Source organism: Acomys russatus, chromosome 13 (assembly GCF_903995435.1).
Source record: "Acomys russatus chromosome 13, mAcoRus1.1, whole genome shotgun sequence".
NCBI lineage: Eukaryota > Metazoa > Chordata > Mammalia > Rodentia > Muridae > Acomys > Acomys russatus.
Genome location: NC_067149.1, coordinates 27,401,917 through 27,417,171, shown reverse-complemented (window position 1 = coordinate 27,417,171; position 15,255 = coordinate 27,401,917). Strand labels below are relative to the sequence as shown.

Below are 15,255 nucleotides of genomic sequence, written 5' to 3'. Positions count from 1 at the left end.
GAACTTTTTGTTAGCTTAAAATCTTTCACAGGCGTGATAACAAGGGCTTTTATTTTCCCTAAATTTTCAGCATCAACACTGTAACCAAGGAAATAATCATCATAATAAAGCTGTGTTTTAATTTACTATAAATACGTTGGCCTGGCCGTTATGAATTTTCCAGAAGGTTTCCACGACATAGCTCTGTTGGCAACAACAATAAATAATCATGCAAGAGCCAGTTATTGTTATTTTCTAAAGTCCCCTTTGAGTTTGGTATCTCTGCCATACTCAGCCCTGGCATGGCAGCGGCAGCCTCGCAGGGTTGCAGTGTATCAGTAGTCAGATGTTTTAATCAGGTCGCGGCCGTGTGCAAAAGGCATAAGGGAGAAGAAGTAGGGGAAGGCTTGGCCCTATTCTCAAGAACGGACAGGTTGGTTGGTAAGAGGCGCCTGAAGAGTCCATAGACATGTTCCTCACATTCAGGTATCATAGGCACTTACACAATGCATGATGCTTTCAGTTCGTCATGGTGCAAGGTGAGTCTTTCACAAGGAACAGTGGAGGGGAGGGGGGATGGAGGGCAAGCAGAAGGTCTTGGGACAATTCCCCTCTAAGAAAAGAGTGCAGAGCTCCATGGCAGAGAGGATGATGCTTCCCTCGGCCCCATGCTTGCTCTCTGAAATGGGGGGAATGGTTATCTCTCTCCCAGAGTCTTGGGAGTTTGAGAAATGTCTCAGAGGGCTTTATATGGAGATATGAAAGCTTACGAAGTAGCCGGGAATGTTTGATAGAAACACTTGTGGCTCAGAGAGTGTCAGGAATACTCTTAGAGACCCAGACTCATTTTCTATGTGGCCATTTCATGAAGTTGTTTGTCCCTGATTGGTGTTGTAGCTTATGGAAAAGTCCCTCACTTCATGTATCCAGTTAGCACTTGGCTAAAGGACATCCTTAGACCAAAATAATCCTTTATACGGTTTTGGTCCCAAAGCCTGCACTCTCCACAAACCCAACTCATAAGTCAAGTTACTTGGCTGCAGGCCTGCTCAGCTCGTACTGACGGCCTCAGCAGTCTCTTTTGGTGCTGCACGGAGCAAAGGAGATGCCTCTCTTCAAACTGCAGCAGAGATGTTCTTACTTCACTTACCGCGATGGTGTCAACCAAGGGAACTAAAGCAGGAACAGGCTTTTAGACACCTGTTCTCAGGCCCCAGATCCCCGAGGTCATGTGGTGTGAAGGCAGCACTGGCACAGGTCTGCTCCCTAAGGACGGAATGTGTGACAGTGTGTGCTCCTGTCCAAGGGCAGGTGTGGAGTACTTATAAAGGCAATTTGCCTGCCCTGTGAGTCTACTCTTTGGTGTAGGCAGACTTTCAAGAAGATGGGAAACATGTGGTTTATTCAGGTGTCTTTTTTTGGAACTAATAGTAAAGTGGATTTTATTGCTGAGACTCCTATCTATTCCTTTGTTGTTTTGTAGTATGGGAGATTGATTTAGGACCCAATGCATGCAAGGCGCCACTGTTTCACTGAGCTACATCCAGCCAAAAACTATTCTCTTAAGTGCCCAAACATAGCAAAGGGCAAGTATATGATGGACAAAGTAAAGCAGTAAGAAAGACTCCTAGGCTGGAGCACATTGGATGTTTTGAGATGGAGAAATATTTTCATGTTACTGTCTCTTGTTGCCTGTCTTGTATCTTTTGGGTGGCATTTTGTTTTCTTGGGGTTTGTTCTATTCTGTTCTGTTTCAATAAATTCTTTCCATGGTGAGAGGCAAGGAACTGTAGGCCATTTCTACAGGATAGCAACTACTAGAAAGTCAGATCCAAAGGGGCAAGAGAGATCACCTGTTGCATCTCACTTTGTTTCCTACCTGTTAACACAGAATGCCATTCTTCATTAACTCCAGGATTGGATTAACTAAAAAATGTGTGTGTGTGTGTGTGTGTGTGTGTATGTACACACATACATATATAAACACATATATACATACATACATACATACATACATACATACATACATACATACATACGTGCCTTTGGGTTCCTGAAGTCTGCTTTGTAGCTGCAGTAGACTGAAGATGTACTAAAGGCAGATGAGATGCGTTGTTTAAATGGTCATCCTTCTGTTTGGTTTCTAGGCAAGTTGCAGAGACTTCTGTTAGTTCTTAACAAAAGCAGAGCCTCCTGAGGGTGACCAGAATGCTCCAGTGTTTGTGTCTCTAGTGCAGTGGGAAAGAAATGGGTGGTGCTACCTACGGGTAATTTGAATGAAATGTTTTGTTTTGTCTGGCATTGGGGAGTCACATTAAAGTCTTAATTATTTAAGCATTTCTCAGCTTTGATGTTTGAAGCTGGCTGCTTCCATTAGTGACTAATATTTTTCCTTTCCAAGTCCTAGTCTGTGAATTAGGCTTGTGACACTGTACCTCAGCCTTCAGAAGTCATGCAATAAGTAAGAACTCAGGCACTGAATAGAGTGTCCTGTGCCCACCACAGCTAGCTGTACCACAGTGGGCATGAAATTAGCTTACAAGGCCTCCCCTACCCACCTCTCAATTTACCCTTGTTGGAGGCTGGGCTTCCGTGCAGGCATATGCATGGCACTGTGACTGTTTGGAGATCAGAGGACACCCTCTGATGCCAGCCTTCACCCTTCTAACTTGTTTAAGACAGGGTTTCTTCACTGTGGCACAAGCCAGACTAGCTGGCACATAGAGCCCTGGAGAGGTCCCTAATGGAATGTCCAAGTCCTGTTTACTGAGCCCAGCTCTTACCTGGAGTCTGAACTTGGGCCCCCAGGCTTGTGTAGCAAGTGCTCTTTACCCATTGAGCTGTCTCCCAAGCTTGAGGTTTCTTCTCGCTGAAGGGGAACTGGTGATTGTTATTGGAAGCTGGGCAACACCCAGGATTCACCTGCATTACGGCCCAGGTGGTCAGTAACGGTGCTTGTCCTGGTTGGGTAACTAAAGTGGCTCCCCGAGCTAATGTTGTTGTGCTCAGAGAGTAAGAAGAATATAGTAGTATAATTAGTGTTAGGTTTTGTTTTTGCCCTTAAGGCCAGCACAGGGCTGAGGCAGAAGGATTCCGTGATCAAGGCCAACATGAACTTTATCATAGCACCCTATCTCCAAAAAGGGCCCGGGAGGGGGTGCGGGGGGGGGGCAGAGACAAAACAAAAAACTCTGAAACATAAAAGGAGATAACAGGCCGAGCGTGGTGGCGCACACCTTTAATCCCAGCACTCGGGAGGCAGAGGCAGGCGGATTGCTGTGAGTTCGAGGCCAGCCTGGTCTACAAAGTGAGTCCAGGATGGCCAAGGCTACACAGAGAAACCCTGTCTCGAAAAACCAAAAAAAAAAAAAAAGGAGATAACAGGTTTTTCTCTATTCATTTTCCACTATATATTTTTTTTTTCTAGTAGGCATTCTAGTGCTTTAGATTTCTTTTTATTTAACTAACTTATTTTCTGGTGGCGCTAAGGAGTGAATCCAGTATCTCATACATGTTAGGCAAGTGTTGTATCATTGAGCTGTACGCCAAGCTTTTCATTTAAGACTTTAAATAAATTCTGACCTTTTCTGTGGTCTTCCAGGACAACACTTCTCTCCAGAATTAAGAGTATGAAACACCAGCCTTTATACCACCCTGGAGACCAGTCATCTCCCACGAGGAAAATTAGCACTGAATGTGCTTCCTCACAAACAACGGCCATAGTCTGAGAACATTCAGTGTATGAAAAAAGTTCTTCTTGCCTCCCACCCATGCCCCAGCAGTGGCCTATCTTACAGGAATGACCAATTCTAAGTGCCCAGGTGGTACCAAGGATTTAGAATCCTTAAAATGCTTTTGGTGTTTGACTGCAGGATTTTAGCCCTGATTTCCCTCACGGGATCTTGTCGTGATGTGTCTTGTCACTTGAGAGACTGAAGCTGGAGACTATTTCTTCTCTGAGGGTGTTGCATTGCCATAGAGCATCTGAACCTGATAATATTAAAATTTTATACTTTGTATGGTGACTTCAAGTGTTTTGTTTTTTAGCAAAATATCCAAATCCCATCAAGGGAAATAGCATCCTAAATTCTTCTTGGATCTCCTGAACCTGTCTATTTTTCCTAAAAGAATGAATGGCATATCTGGAACCATACTGGCACTTGATTGAGAGTGACAGCCCCCTAGTCATAAAGTAGGGGACCGGTCTACTCAGGCAGGAGCAAGGGGTGAGGGGAATGACAACTGCTTACAGAGCTCAGCAGCATGTTAAGGCAGAGCTCCTTTCCTTCTGAACAGCAACTGTTTCAACAGCTGTCTCTCTCTCTCCCCCCCTTCCCCATCTCTCTCTCTCCTTTACCCCCCACCCCCATGCCCACCCGCACCCCTCCCTCACTTCTGGAAATGATCCTCTCAGGTTTTTGAGTCATGATGCAAGAATCTGGGTCTGAGACAAAAAGTAACGGATCAGCCATCCAGAACGGGTCCAGCGGTGGCAACCACTTACTAGACTGCGGGGCACTTCGGGACACTCGATCCAACGGGGAGGCACCGGCGGCGGTGGAGCTGGGGGCAGCCGACCTTGCCCACGTCCAGCAGCAGCAACAGCAGGTAACCTGCCTGGGAGCTGGGGTGGTGGGGGGAGGTGGAGCCACTGTCCGTGTTGCAGGCACATCCGCCTGCCTGTAAGCAGCATGTTCTTAGGTGTCCAGGGGGCCTTGCTGCTGAGATTAATTTTTGAAAATCCCGGGGAGGTGCTGTGCCCATCTTGACAGCGAATGTTAAACATAAAGTTGAATGGACCAGTCTCTTCCTTCCCGGGTCACCTAAACTTTTGCTATTCAATTAAAATGATTCGCGGGAAGAAAATGGTAGATATTGTAGGTAAATAAATGGTTGAGAAGTAAATTAAATAAAAGCTTTAAACCTTCTGAAGAGAGAAAACCAGAGCGAAGAGAAAAAGGGCATAAGGACCACATGAGAGGGAACGAAGTAGTCAAGTAAAGAAAACAGAGACAAATAAAAAAATATATAGGTGGACATGGTTAAATGACAGCCCATGTCTGTAAGACAGAGTATCAGTTTGGGACATGATTTCTGCCTACTTCTAGGAACTGGGGTGTATGGGTTTGCATGTTTCCTGGAGTCTGACAGCAGATGGTACAGGCTAAAATCTCAGTGTTTTAACTGACCTCCTATCTCAGCCTCTTTCCACATGTCCCCTGTCCTGGGACACACTTAGTCCCTCTTTGCTCTCCCAGGGTGGATGCCAGTCCGTGGGAGTGACTTTTAAAAACATTTCCCGGTGGTGCAGGTGACCTAAGACATGGTATTGTGTTGGTAAAAATTCAAATGTAAATAGCCTTTCATTGAAGACTGGATTTGGTTTCCCACCCTGTGGGATCAGGAAACATTACGAGTTTTTGCTACTGATAACATGCCAGGTTTTGTCCTTGATTCATTTATCTAGCGCGTAGTTGTGGTGCCATTTGTAATCAGGTATTTGAGAGGGAAAAAAAGAATGAAATATCTTGGGGGAAATTTTGTAACGTTCCCATAGAGAAATTGTTGGGAAATGCCATAAGAGAAAAGGACAGACCTTTCAAACTACGTTCTTAAAATTGGAATCAAATTCTTTCTCTTTCTGAGATGGGGTCTCACGTAGCTGAGGCTACCGACTTTGAAATTGCTATGTTGCCAAAGCCAGCCATGAGCTCCAGATCCTCTTGCCGCCATCTCCCAAATAGTTGAATTGCAGACATGCATTGAAATCGGTTCATATTTTACATACAGTATTAAAATACCACAGTAGATTATGAGTCCATTAGGTATTGATGGATGCAGCCTGAAACCAGGGAACCAGCTGGGAGAAAGGCCTGAGATAGAAAAAGCAAGAGAAGTTGGCAGACAGACCAAGTCAGATCATGGAGATTTGGGGGTGTGACTTGATCTCTTTTCTGTCACCCCAACCATTTCTGCCTCCACCATGGCGCCCTATCAGCTTATACAGCCTATACAAACACTTGGGCTGTATTAATTTTGTACACTTAAGTTAATGCACAATGGCTGAGTTCTAATCATCATGGTTGTTAGCAAAACCCAGAAGTCAATGGCAAGACCGCATTTGTGCTAATGTTCATCAGTGTGACAGCCTCATCCATGGTTAGATGAGTAGTTAGCATTCTTAGGAAACCATTGTCGTCTATGCCATTGCCTTGAGATGGAGCTAATGCCACATGCATCCCAAATAGTTTACATCTAGAGGACATTAGTTAAGTTAGTGAGGGATTAACTTCTTTTGAACTTTACCTGGAAGACTGACAAATATTCAGAATATTAAAGTATTTAATGGAGGAGCCAGCTGGTAAAAATGCCTGCCACCAAATTTGAGCAACCGAATTTGATCCCCAGCACCCATATGACAAGAAAGGAGCAAGTTCTGCACAGCCCCCTCAAATATAATAAGAATAATAAAAGTGGGGCTGGAGAGATGGCTCAGAGGTTAAGAGCACTGGCTGCTCTTCCAAAGGTCCTGAGTTCAATTCCTGGCAACCATATGGTGGCTCACAGCCATCTATACTGAGACCTGGTATCCTCTTCTGGTGTGAAGACAGAACACTGCATGCAAAATAAATAAATAAATCTTTAAAAAAAAAAGAATAATAAAAGTTTAAACAAACAACAAAAGAGTATATTTCTGTTGCATCTTTCTTAAAAATAATGAGTCACCAGCGAGGTACCTGCGCTGGGGCCCTTCTGGAGAATGTGCTGTCAAGTGGTCTTTTATACAGTGCTCAAGGACTTGATTTTTGATTCTACTTTGAAACTTGAAAATAAATATTTCACGGCAATTTTCTGTCTATTTGTCACTGATATGTTTGAGGGAGAAAGGCATCCGTTGGGTCTAGGATTGTGGCTAAACCCCCACATACTGTGGTTGGCAAGCCATTTTAGGCCTTATAAAACATCAGCAGCTGCTTTGACTCTCTGCACAAGAGAAGTCCCTGCACAGGTTGGTGAGAGAAGTGGAAATGTATGGGTGACAGAAGAAAAACTACAGGCTCACAAATGTTCCAGGGGCCCCAAGCTCCCCACGTTTTCTGCCGCCTGGAAAACAGCAGCAATTAAACTGTACGGGGAAGCTGTGAGTTTCAATGGCGGACCTGTGTGGCTTTCGTCATTTTTCTCCTGCAGGTTTTTACTCAAAGTGAGAATGCGAACACTGAGAAAATCGCAGCCATGCTGAATTCATTACTGCCGTAGTCACACAAAACCACGGATAAAATTTCAATATCTGCAGGCCACAGTTGAGTAAACAGTTGCACTGAAATTTAATTCCTGTTGACTTTTCCCCCATTCCTCGCCAGGGGCACATTCTGATTCTGTGCTACAAAGACAACAGGGGTTACAGCTTTGATTAATGTAGGACAGTGCAAGAGAGTTAGAACTGTAAAATACGTCAGAAGTCCACGGAGCACAAAGATCTGGCTTCAAGCTGCCTGCTGTAAAAACGAGTTAATTACGCTGTGAGCTACACAGAACGGTCCAGAATATTCTACTTGCACCAGAGCCTTTTGGTGTTATTCAGCAGAGGCAGGAATGGGTGCCTGGTGAGCTCTGTGTCAGGCTCCTTCTTGCCAGCTATGACAACAAATTACAGCAAGTGCCCTCTTCACAAACTGCAGCTCTCACAAGGAGCCGCTGCCACAGTGACTCCCTTGGTTGCCTAAGTTGAGTCTCGAACAGAATTTGTTTGAAAGAATTATCTAGTTGACAGCCTGGAGAAATGGGGGAGGGCTTTGCTTTTCTATCCACTCTCAAAACAGCAAGAGTGTCTGGCAACCTTGGGTGACCGTCCCACAAGGGCAGCAACTGTTGGGAGATGAATTGCTGCTGAAGACAGGGGCCGGCAGCCTGTGCTTCACTGTGGCCCCACCCAGCAGAGTACTGCCTCTGCCCTCTAGACGAAGCAGCTAGGTCTGTGGGCTAGAAGATGCATCTTCATTCAGAAGCTACCAGCCAAGGGGAGGATGCAGCCATTAGTCAGAGGAGCCCGCCTCACACAAGTGCCCCGTCTACCCTCTTCAAAACAAAGCGTATTGTCTCAATAATGTCCCAGCTCTATTTATATCCAGGCCCTGGGACTATTACAATGGCTTTCTAATAATGTAATTTGATAGCATTGCCGAACGTGCTCTTGTAGCCCTTGAGTAGTTCTTTTACCCTATACCATGACTGCTTTCTACTTCCTATTATGCCTGCCCCCATTTCTGTGTCTCTGAGTTCTGTGTTGGAGAACGACTACTCCATTATGGAACACAGCAACAGATACTATTATTGATTGTTAACATTATTTTCCCCCTCCCTCCTTAAAGGAAGGGTTTTAAAATGTCCAGAGCAATTCCATAAACTGTGTGGATTAATGCGTTTGAAAAGTCTTGAATTTTTGAAAGCAGGATTTTATTTCCATATTGCTGCAAATGAGAGCTTTTTCAGATAAGCATATTACATAGAACATAATGTTTAGAAGTTTCTCCATATACAGCATATGCTGGCAGGTCAATTAACAGAATGCATACCAGAAAATGTTTATTCAATAAAAATGAATAGCTGTTAAATAAAACAGCTATTTCTTCACAACATCTCGTTCCTAAAATGATGGATACTTTCTTGTTTTGGGGGGGGTAAATTTTTTTGGTACCGCCTGGCATTTTTTTTTTAAAATTGTGTGTAAATCAGCAAAAGAAGAGTTTTGGTGGCTGTGGTTTGGGGGTGTGGCTATCATTTTATATGAGGAGAGCGGTTTCCAGAGAGTGGGTGAGAAAGTCATTAAAAAAAGATATGCTGCACTTGCAGTTTGAGTGCTTGTCACTTAAGGAGTTTAAGTAAATGAAGGGCTTATTTTTTTTTTTTTGTAGCTCCTCTGACATTTGGTTTAAAACGTTGGAGTTTTTGGTCAAAAGAAAGACTGTATGTTTCAAGTTAACAATGTAAACATAGCGAAAAGAATGTTCAGTGACTGGCAAGGAGGTAAAAGGGGGAGAAAGTGTAGGGGAGGGCTTTCAAAAGCACCCTGGGAGGGAGTCACTGGTCCCACTGTGGCTGTGGCAGTGAGGGGGAGGTAAAGCCTGAGGTGACACAGGAGCCTGCGATCTCAGAGAGAACGCATCAGCTCTTTAGGTAAACCGTGCGGCAGCGTACATCTTTCGAAAGGGGGTGTAGAAAGCACATGATCGGAGGAATCTGGCAGAATCGTAGATACTAACACAGCGGGATTAACAGCTCCTTGTTTGTGTAGTTCTGTTAACAGATTCAACTGTGGGTCTAAGGTTTGGGAGGACAATTGTATCTGAACTGAACATGTCCGTATTTTCTTGTCCTTAGTCCCTAAGCACAAGTAGAGCAACTACTTATTAGCACTTGCCTTGTGTTTGGGTTTTGTAAGTAATATACGGATACATTTAAAGCATGTGGGAAGAGGGTGTGGGTAAGTTCCATGCAAACGCATCACCATGTCCTATAAGAGGCTTGGGCATCCGTGGATTTGGGTACCATGTTAGTTCCTTTCTCCTGGACATGACAGAATACCTAGAAAAGCAGTGTAAGGGAAGAAAGGTTTGCTATGCATCACAGTTTGGGCATGTAGTCCATCGTGCAGGAAAGTTGCAGTCACAGGGGTGAGGAATCAGAGACGGATGTTGGTGCTAAGCTTGCTTTCTCCTGTTGGTTCACTCCGGGACCCTACCCCACCCGCATTTGGGTCTTCCTACCTCCACTAATCTAATCTAGATACCTTCCCAGTCATACCCAGGGATTTGTCTCCTAGCTGATTATCTGTTCTGTCAGGTTAGCAATTAATATTAACTGTTGCAGTAGCCATATGGGCCCCAGGAGTCTCGCACAGACACCAGAGGATGACTAGGAAAGGACAAATGGGTCTGTGCGTGAGAAAATGGTAGAGGATCTTGGTTTTAGCATAAGAAGAGGTACTTAATTTTTTCCCCTCCTTTACTGTCAATATGGTGGCATGAAACTCCTCATTGGTCTTTGCTATTCAGCTTATGGGTGGACATGAGCAGGGAGTGGCCGGCTGCTTCATGTGAAAAGCACATGCCTTGGGTTCTCATGCATACCACCTTCCATTGGGGGCTATGTGAAAATTCCAGGGGTCATCGTTAGTTCTTGCTTTGCAGAGTGACCTAGACGAAGTGGGTCCAGCAGTGTGTGTGTGTGTGTGTGTGTGTCTGACTGACTGACTGACTGAGGTACCAGGCTAGGCTGGCTCTATCATTCTGCTACTTTTTGACTAAAGTGCCTTGTCCTGTTGTGGCCACCCAGGACAGCTGTTTTGATGCTGTTGGTAGGAAAGAAACGATGAGGTCCACAGTGCCATAGAAGGAACCTTCTAGAAAGACAGCGTAGAGAAAAAGACTATTAATCCCGAGTGCCCTGCTGGGACCTAGTACAGGGTAGAAGCTAACACACTCCTGAGCAGCTAGGTGAAAGCCCAGTTCTAATTCTAAGGGAATTGCCCTGTTGAGATGCACTTTTAACACACACACACACACACTCTCTCTCTCTCTCTCTCTCTCTCTCTCTCTCTATATATATATATATATATATATATATATATATATATATATATATATATATATATATATACACACACACACACACAGTATATATATATATATATATATATATATATATATATATATATATATATACACACACACACATTATCTATCTATCTACTGTTTTGTAGGAACGAGTGGTACCAATGTTAGTGAAACCTTGCAAACAAATTGAAACAAAGCAGAGACAGAAATTCAGATAGCTCTAGTAAGTGGGGGGGGGGGGGGGAAAGCAGCCACAACAAAAACGACTCCCCACACACTTTTTCTTAATTCCTCTGGTGCCTTTTTCTGGAAAAACACATATTTCACCCTGAATGCTAAATTTAGCTCTCTCCTCTGTTAGTTTAGTCCTGCCTTCCATCAAAATAGTGCTTTCAAAGATTTATAGAACTTGTGAACCTTATATGAATTTCTTTCAAGTTGCGATTGCTAAACAGTTATATGTCATTAATCTCTCCACTGGAGATTAAAATGGCCCAGGAGGCCAAAAGTGAAGGAAGACACCCTATATGTAAGAGATCATGGGAACAGAGCCCCAGATGACATCATCTTATTGTGAGTGACATGCCCTCTGTCAGCTTCAAGAGAAAGCTGTGCTGCTCCGAGAAGATAACTTTAGGCCCAGATCTGTGAACTAATAACAATAAAATAATCCTCCTCCTAGCTTGTCTAATCAAAAGAATCTCTTTTTCAACTCTGAGGAGATAGAATTTCAGTGGTAACCTGTTGACAGTTTAGCATCTGTGGTTGCATAGTGTTTGCAGTGCCAGCGGGCCTCGAGCTGTCCTCTGGAGTCTGGGGACCCACACCAGTGTCTGCTAACTGCCTGGCTTATTGACAGCACTGCTGGGGCAGAAGGAGAAGGTGAACTGGAAAGTTTGGATGATGTAAACATACACACAGCCTGATGGAGTCCAGCATACAGGTCGATTACCTGATAAAAAGTGGCCCATGTTGGCTGGCTGCTTTTATGACAAAGAAGAATGGCATATGAATGCAAGTGGTCCTCAGAGTCACGAGGAAGAAATTGATGGAGACGTCTGAATGCCCTGTTCCAGAGTTTCTTTTCATCCCTGACTTTGAACTCAAGTCTGTTGTAATTACGAAGTGTCATAACATTCCAGAGACCCTTTGCTAAATAGTGTTTGATTCACCTCACAGAAATAGAGTCTGTGCAGCCCCCTCCCCACTTCTCAGGAGAAAACGTGGTGGAGTCAACTTCCCTGCCTGCCTGTCATGAAGCTCTAGTACACTTGAAGCAGTACCAGGACTGTGCCCTGTGATGGGGACGGATGCCGCTGTGATCAGACACCTGCGAGAAACCATGCAGGATGGGCGGAAACGTTTATTTTATCTCACAGCTTCAAAGGTTTCCATCTGGAGTCCTTGGCTCACAGTAGGGCAGGCGTCATGGTGGTGGGTGCGTCTGGCAGAGCCACTCGCTTCATGGTGGTCAGGAAACAGAGAAGGGGTTTAGGACAAGACTCAGTCTGAAGACATGGCCTCAGGCACTACCTCCTCTACCTAGGCCCCACGTCCTAACGTTTCCAGAACCACCTAGCATAGCATCACTAGATGAAGCTTTCAGTATAGGATCCTTTGTTGGGGAAGGGACATGTCTTTCTAAACCTTAATAGGATGCAGTGTCAGGAAAGTCCCAAATCCCCATTTTTTTTTTTTTTTTTGAAATCCAAAACTAAGGTCTGATTTGAATCTAAAAAAAAGTTTTAGCTTGAGGACCATATGTGAGGTTAGGAATAATAGTAGTAGTAGTTGTTGTTGTTGTTATATCGGAATATTTATCCAGTAAGTCTCTGTAGATATTTCACAGTAAAACCTTCCAAAATCTGGGACGTCTCTGACCTCCAGCATTGCAGACAAGAGCCGTTCACCCTGTATTGATCAGCTCTCACTTCAGCCTGCAGCACTTAATTTGTTCATTTGTTCACATGATTTTTATCCAACTCTTTATTGTCCACTCCTGTGGTGAAGGCGATGCAGGGACCAGATTGATGTGTATGGAGGCTGGCAAAGCAAGGGCAAAGGCTGAGTGTCCTGGGCAGCAGTCAGGAGAAAAGCTGAGGCAGCCGAAGAAGCTTCTGGGAAGGCATGTGACAGTGTTCCTGTGTGAGGCCTGGGTTCCTACTTTGTGGAAACTCTCAGGAAGGGCCCAGCCAGAAGGGAAGGAATTGCTGGGAGATTGGTAGCCATTATTAGTCCAGCAGTTAATAATGAGTCACCAACCTTGGACTTGTTTGACTGGCAATCTGTCGTGGCTGCTCTCCACTCTCCTCCTTCATTCCAGTGCATGAGTTCTTTACAAGACCAGTGCTCTAACCCCTGAGCTATGGAGCCGGCCACAGTGCATGGCTTCTTTAACGTCTCGTAAGTCCAACCAGGGAAGGACAGCCCTTCTCTTTCTCTGGTGCTTTCCATCCAGCGCACAGCCCAGCGATGGCATACTGGGGTGGAAAAACTGGCCTTCTTCTCAGGTGGTTCCCAGTTGTGTCAAGAGGACACTTAAAATTAACCATCATGGCTTCTTAGCAGGGTATACTGCACATGCCCACTGTCACTTGGGACAGGAGGCAAGAGTCATCCTCAGCTACATGGCAAGTTAATTTTAGTCCCAGACCAGCCTGGGCTACTTGAGACTTTGTCCAAGAGAGGGGGGAGGAGGAAAGAAAGCCCTTTTATATGGCTTAAAGTCACTACAGTGGCTGTGTATGTTTATTCTGATTAATATTATCAAGTACTTTGCTTGCAGCCTTGGCCTGTTACTAGAATCTCTTGCAAACGTCACATGGGGAATGCTGATAAAACGCCTGTGTTTCTATTGATCACAGAGTGGGCTTATCTGTCTTAGAGAACAAAACTAACTAAGCTGGATCTGTGATAAAGTCTTTGTTCCAGATTGACACGGGCGTCTTAGAATGAATTTGTTTTTAAAGTGGCAAAGGGGGTGGAGGAGGAGCACATAGTGTGTATCTTTTGCTGGGAAAAATAAATGTGTAATTATTAGACAGCTGGGGCAATTGGTAAACTCTTTTAAGTGGCGCAGATCAAACTGCCCCAGAACAGAAGTCTGTTTACGTACTGCATTTGAAGTTGAAGAAATGAGGGAAGGTGGATGCAAGGTGCGTTTCCTCTAACCCTTCTAGACGGCTATTGTATCTTCCGCAGGGACGTTTCCTCTAACCCTTCTAGACGGCTATTGTATCTTCTGCAGGGACGTTTCCTCTAACCCTTCTAGACGGCTATTGTATCTTCCCCAGGGACGTTTCCTCTAACCCTTCTAGACGGCTATTGTATCTTCCGCAGGGACGTTTCCTCTAACCCTTCTAGACGGCTATTGTATCTTCCGCAGGGACGTTTCCTCTAACCCTTCTAGACGGCTATTGTATCTTCCGCAGGGACGTTCCCTCTAACCCTTCTAGACGGCTATTGTATCTTCTGCAGGGACGTTTCCTCTAACCCTTCTAGACGGCTATTGTATCTTCCGCAGGGACTGTGTATTACTATGTAGGCCACAGTTCTTTTTCTTATTAACTCTAAGTTTTCTCTTGAATTTAGCACTTTATTCCTATTGTTAAATGCTCATGTGTGTGTGCGTGCATGTGTGTGTGTGTGTGTGTGTGTGTGTGTGTGTGTGTGTGTGTGTGTGTGTGTGTGTGTGTGTGTGTAGGGGTGCAGGCTGAGACCAGAGCCTTCCTAGCCTCATATGCTGTTCTCAATTTTGTCCAACGTAGTTTGTTGTGTTGCTTTTTCTTTTTCTTTCTTTCTTTCTTTCTTTCTTTCTTTCTTTCTTTCTTTCTTTCTTTCTTTTTTTTTTTTTTTTTAAGATAAGACCTCTCACTGGCCTGGAACTCATAGCACGCAGGCTAGGATGACTGACCCATAAAATAAGTCTTGGAGGTCTGCTTGCCTGATCCTCCTCAGCACCAGGATTACAAGCAAGCTACCGCACAAGGCTTTTTTTTTTTTAAATGGATATTGAGGATAGAACTCAGGTCCTCAAGTTTGGCAAGAAGTTCGCTGAGAGCACCATCTCCCAGGCCCTACCTTGCTCCTTCTTTGATGGTACTCAAAGAGTAACTTCTGCACACAAACGCATCTTCAGCAAGGTTTCTAAAAGTACAGGACTTACACTGCCATTTTTCTTCCTTCCAACCAGGAGTGCATTGCCAGTGTCCTGTGGTGGTCTCTCCGTGAGCCCTTGGGCAAGGCAAGGCGTCGTCTGTCACTTCCACTGAAACCTGTTCCCATGGTGCTGTGCCTTGCCCTGAACTTCTGTCTCTCCACAGAGGAGGGAAGGTGACACGGTGTCTTTTTAGTCATTCAAATCCAATAACTTTTAATCTGAAGGTTAAGTAGTGAGATATAAACTAAGAGATGATAATATCAATTTTATGTTCACTGAAGGGCACAATATACCTCCTTCTAGTAGAGGGAAAATTGTGCGTAAAATGTCTTTTGCTTTTCCAGAGCAGAGTCATGCCTCTCACAGCCAAGGGAAGAAAGATTTGGGGAAATTTTTAATAAAATAAGATGTAGCATCATAAAGCAGGGCAAGAGTGGCGTTTTTTGTGGGTGTAATTATTATGTATTAATTTTTCAAGGCTGCACGTGTGCAGAGTGGCTC

At 44.5% G+C, this 15,255-nt stretch overlaps 1 protein-coding gene across 12 annotated transcripts in view; it reads left to right on the top strand.

Annotated features, from left to right (window-relative positions):
- Positions 1–15,255, top strand: part of Foxp1 (forkhead box P1) — a 602,856-nt gene that overhangs the window by 364,806 nt on the left and 222,795 nt on the right. For all 12 annotated transcript variants that reach the window (XM_051154977.1, XM_051154979.1, XM_051154989.1 and 9 more), the window contains one exon: positions 4,394–4,587. In XM_051154977.1, the coding sequence (XP_051010934.1) occupies positions 4,405–4,587 (183 nt within the window). In that variant the 5' untranslated portion in view covers positions 4,394–4,404. The remainder of the gene's footprint in view (positions 1–4,393; positions 4,588–15,255) is intronic.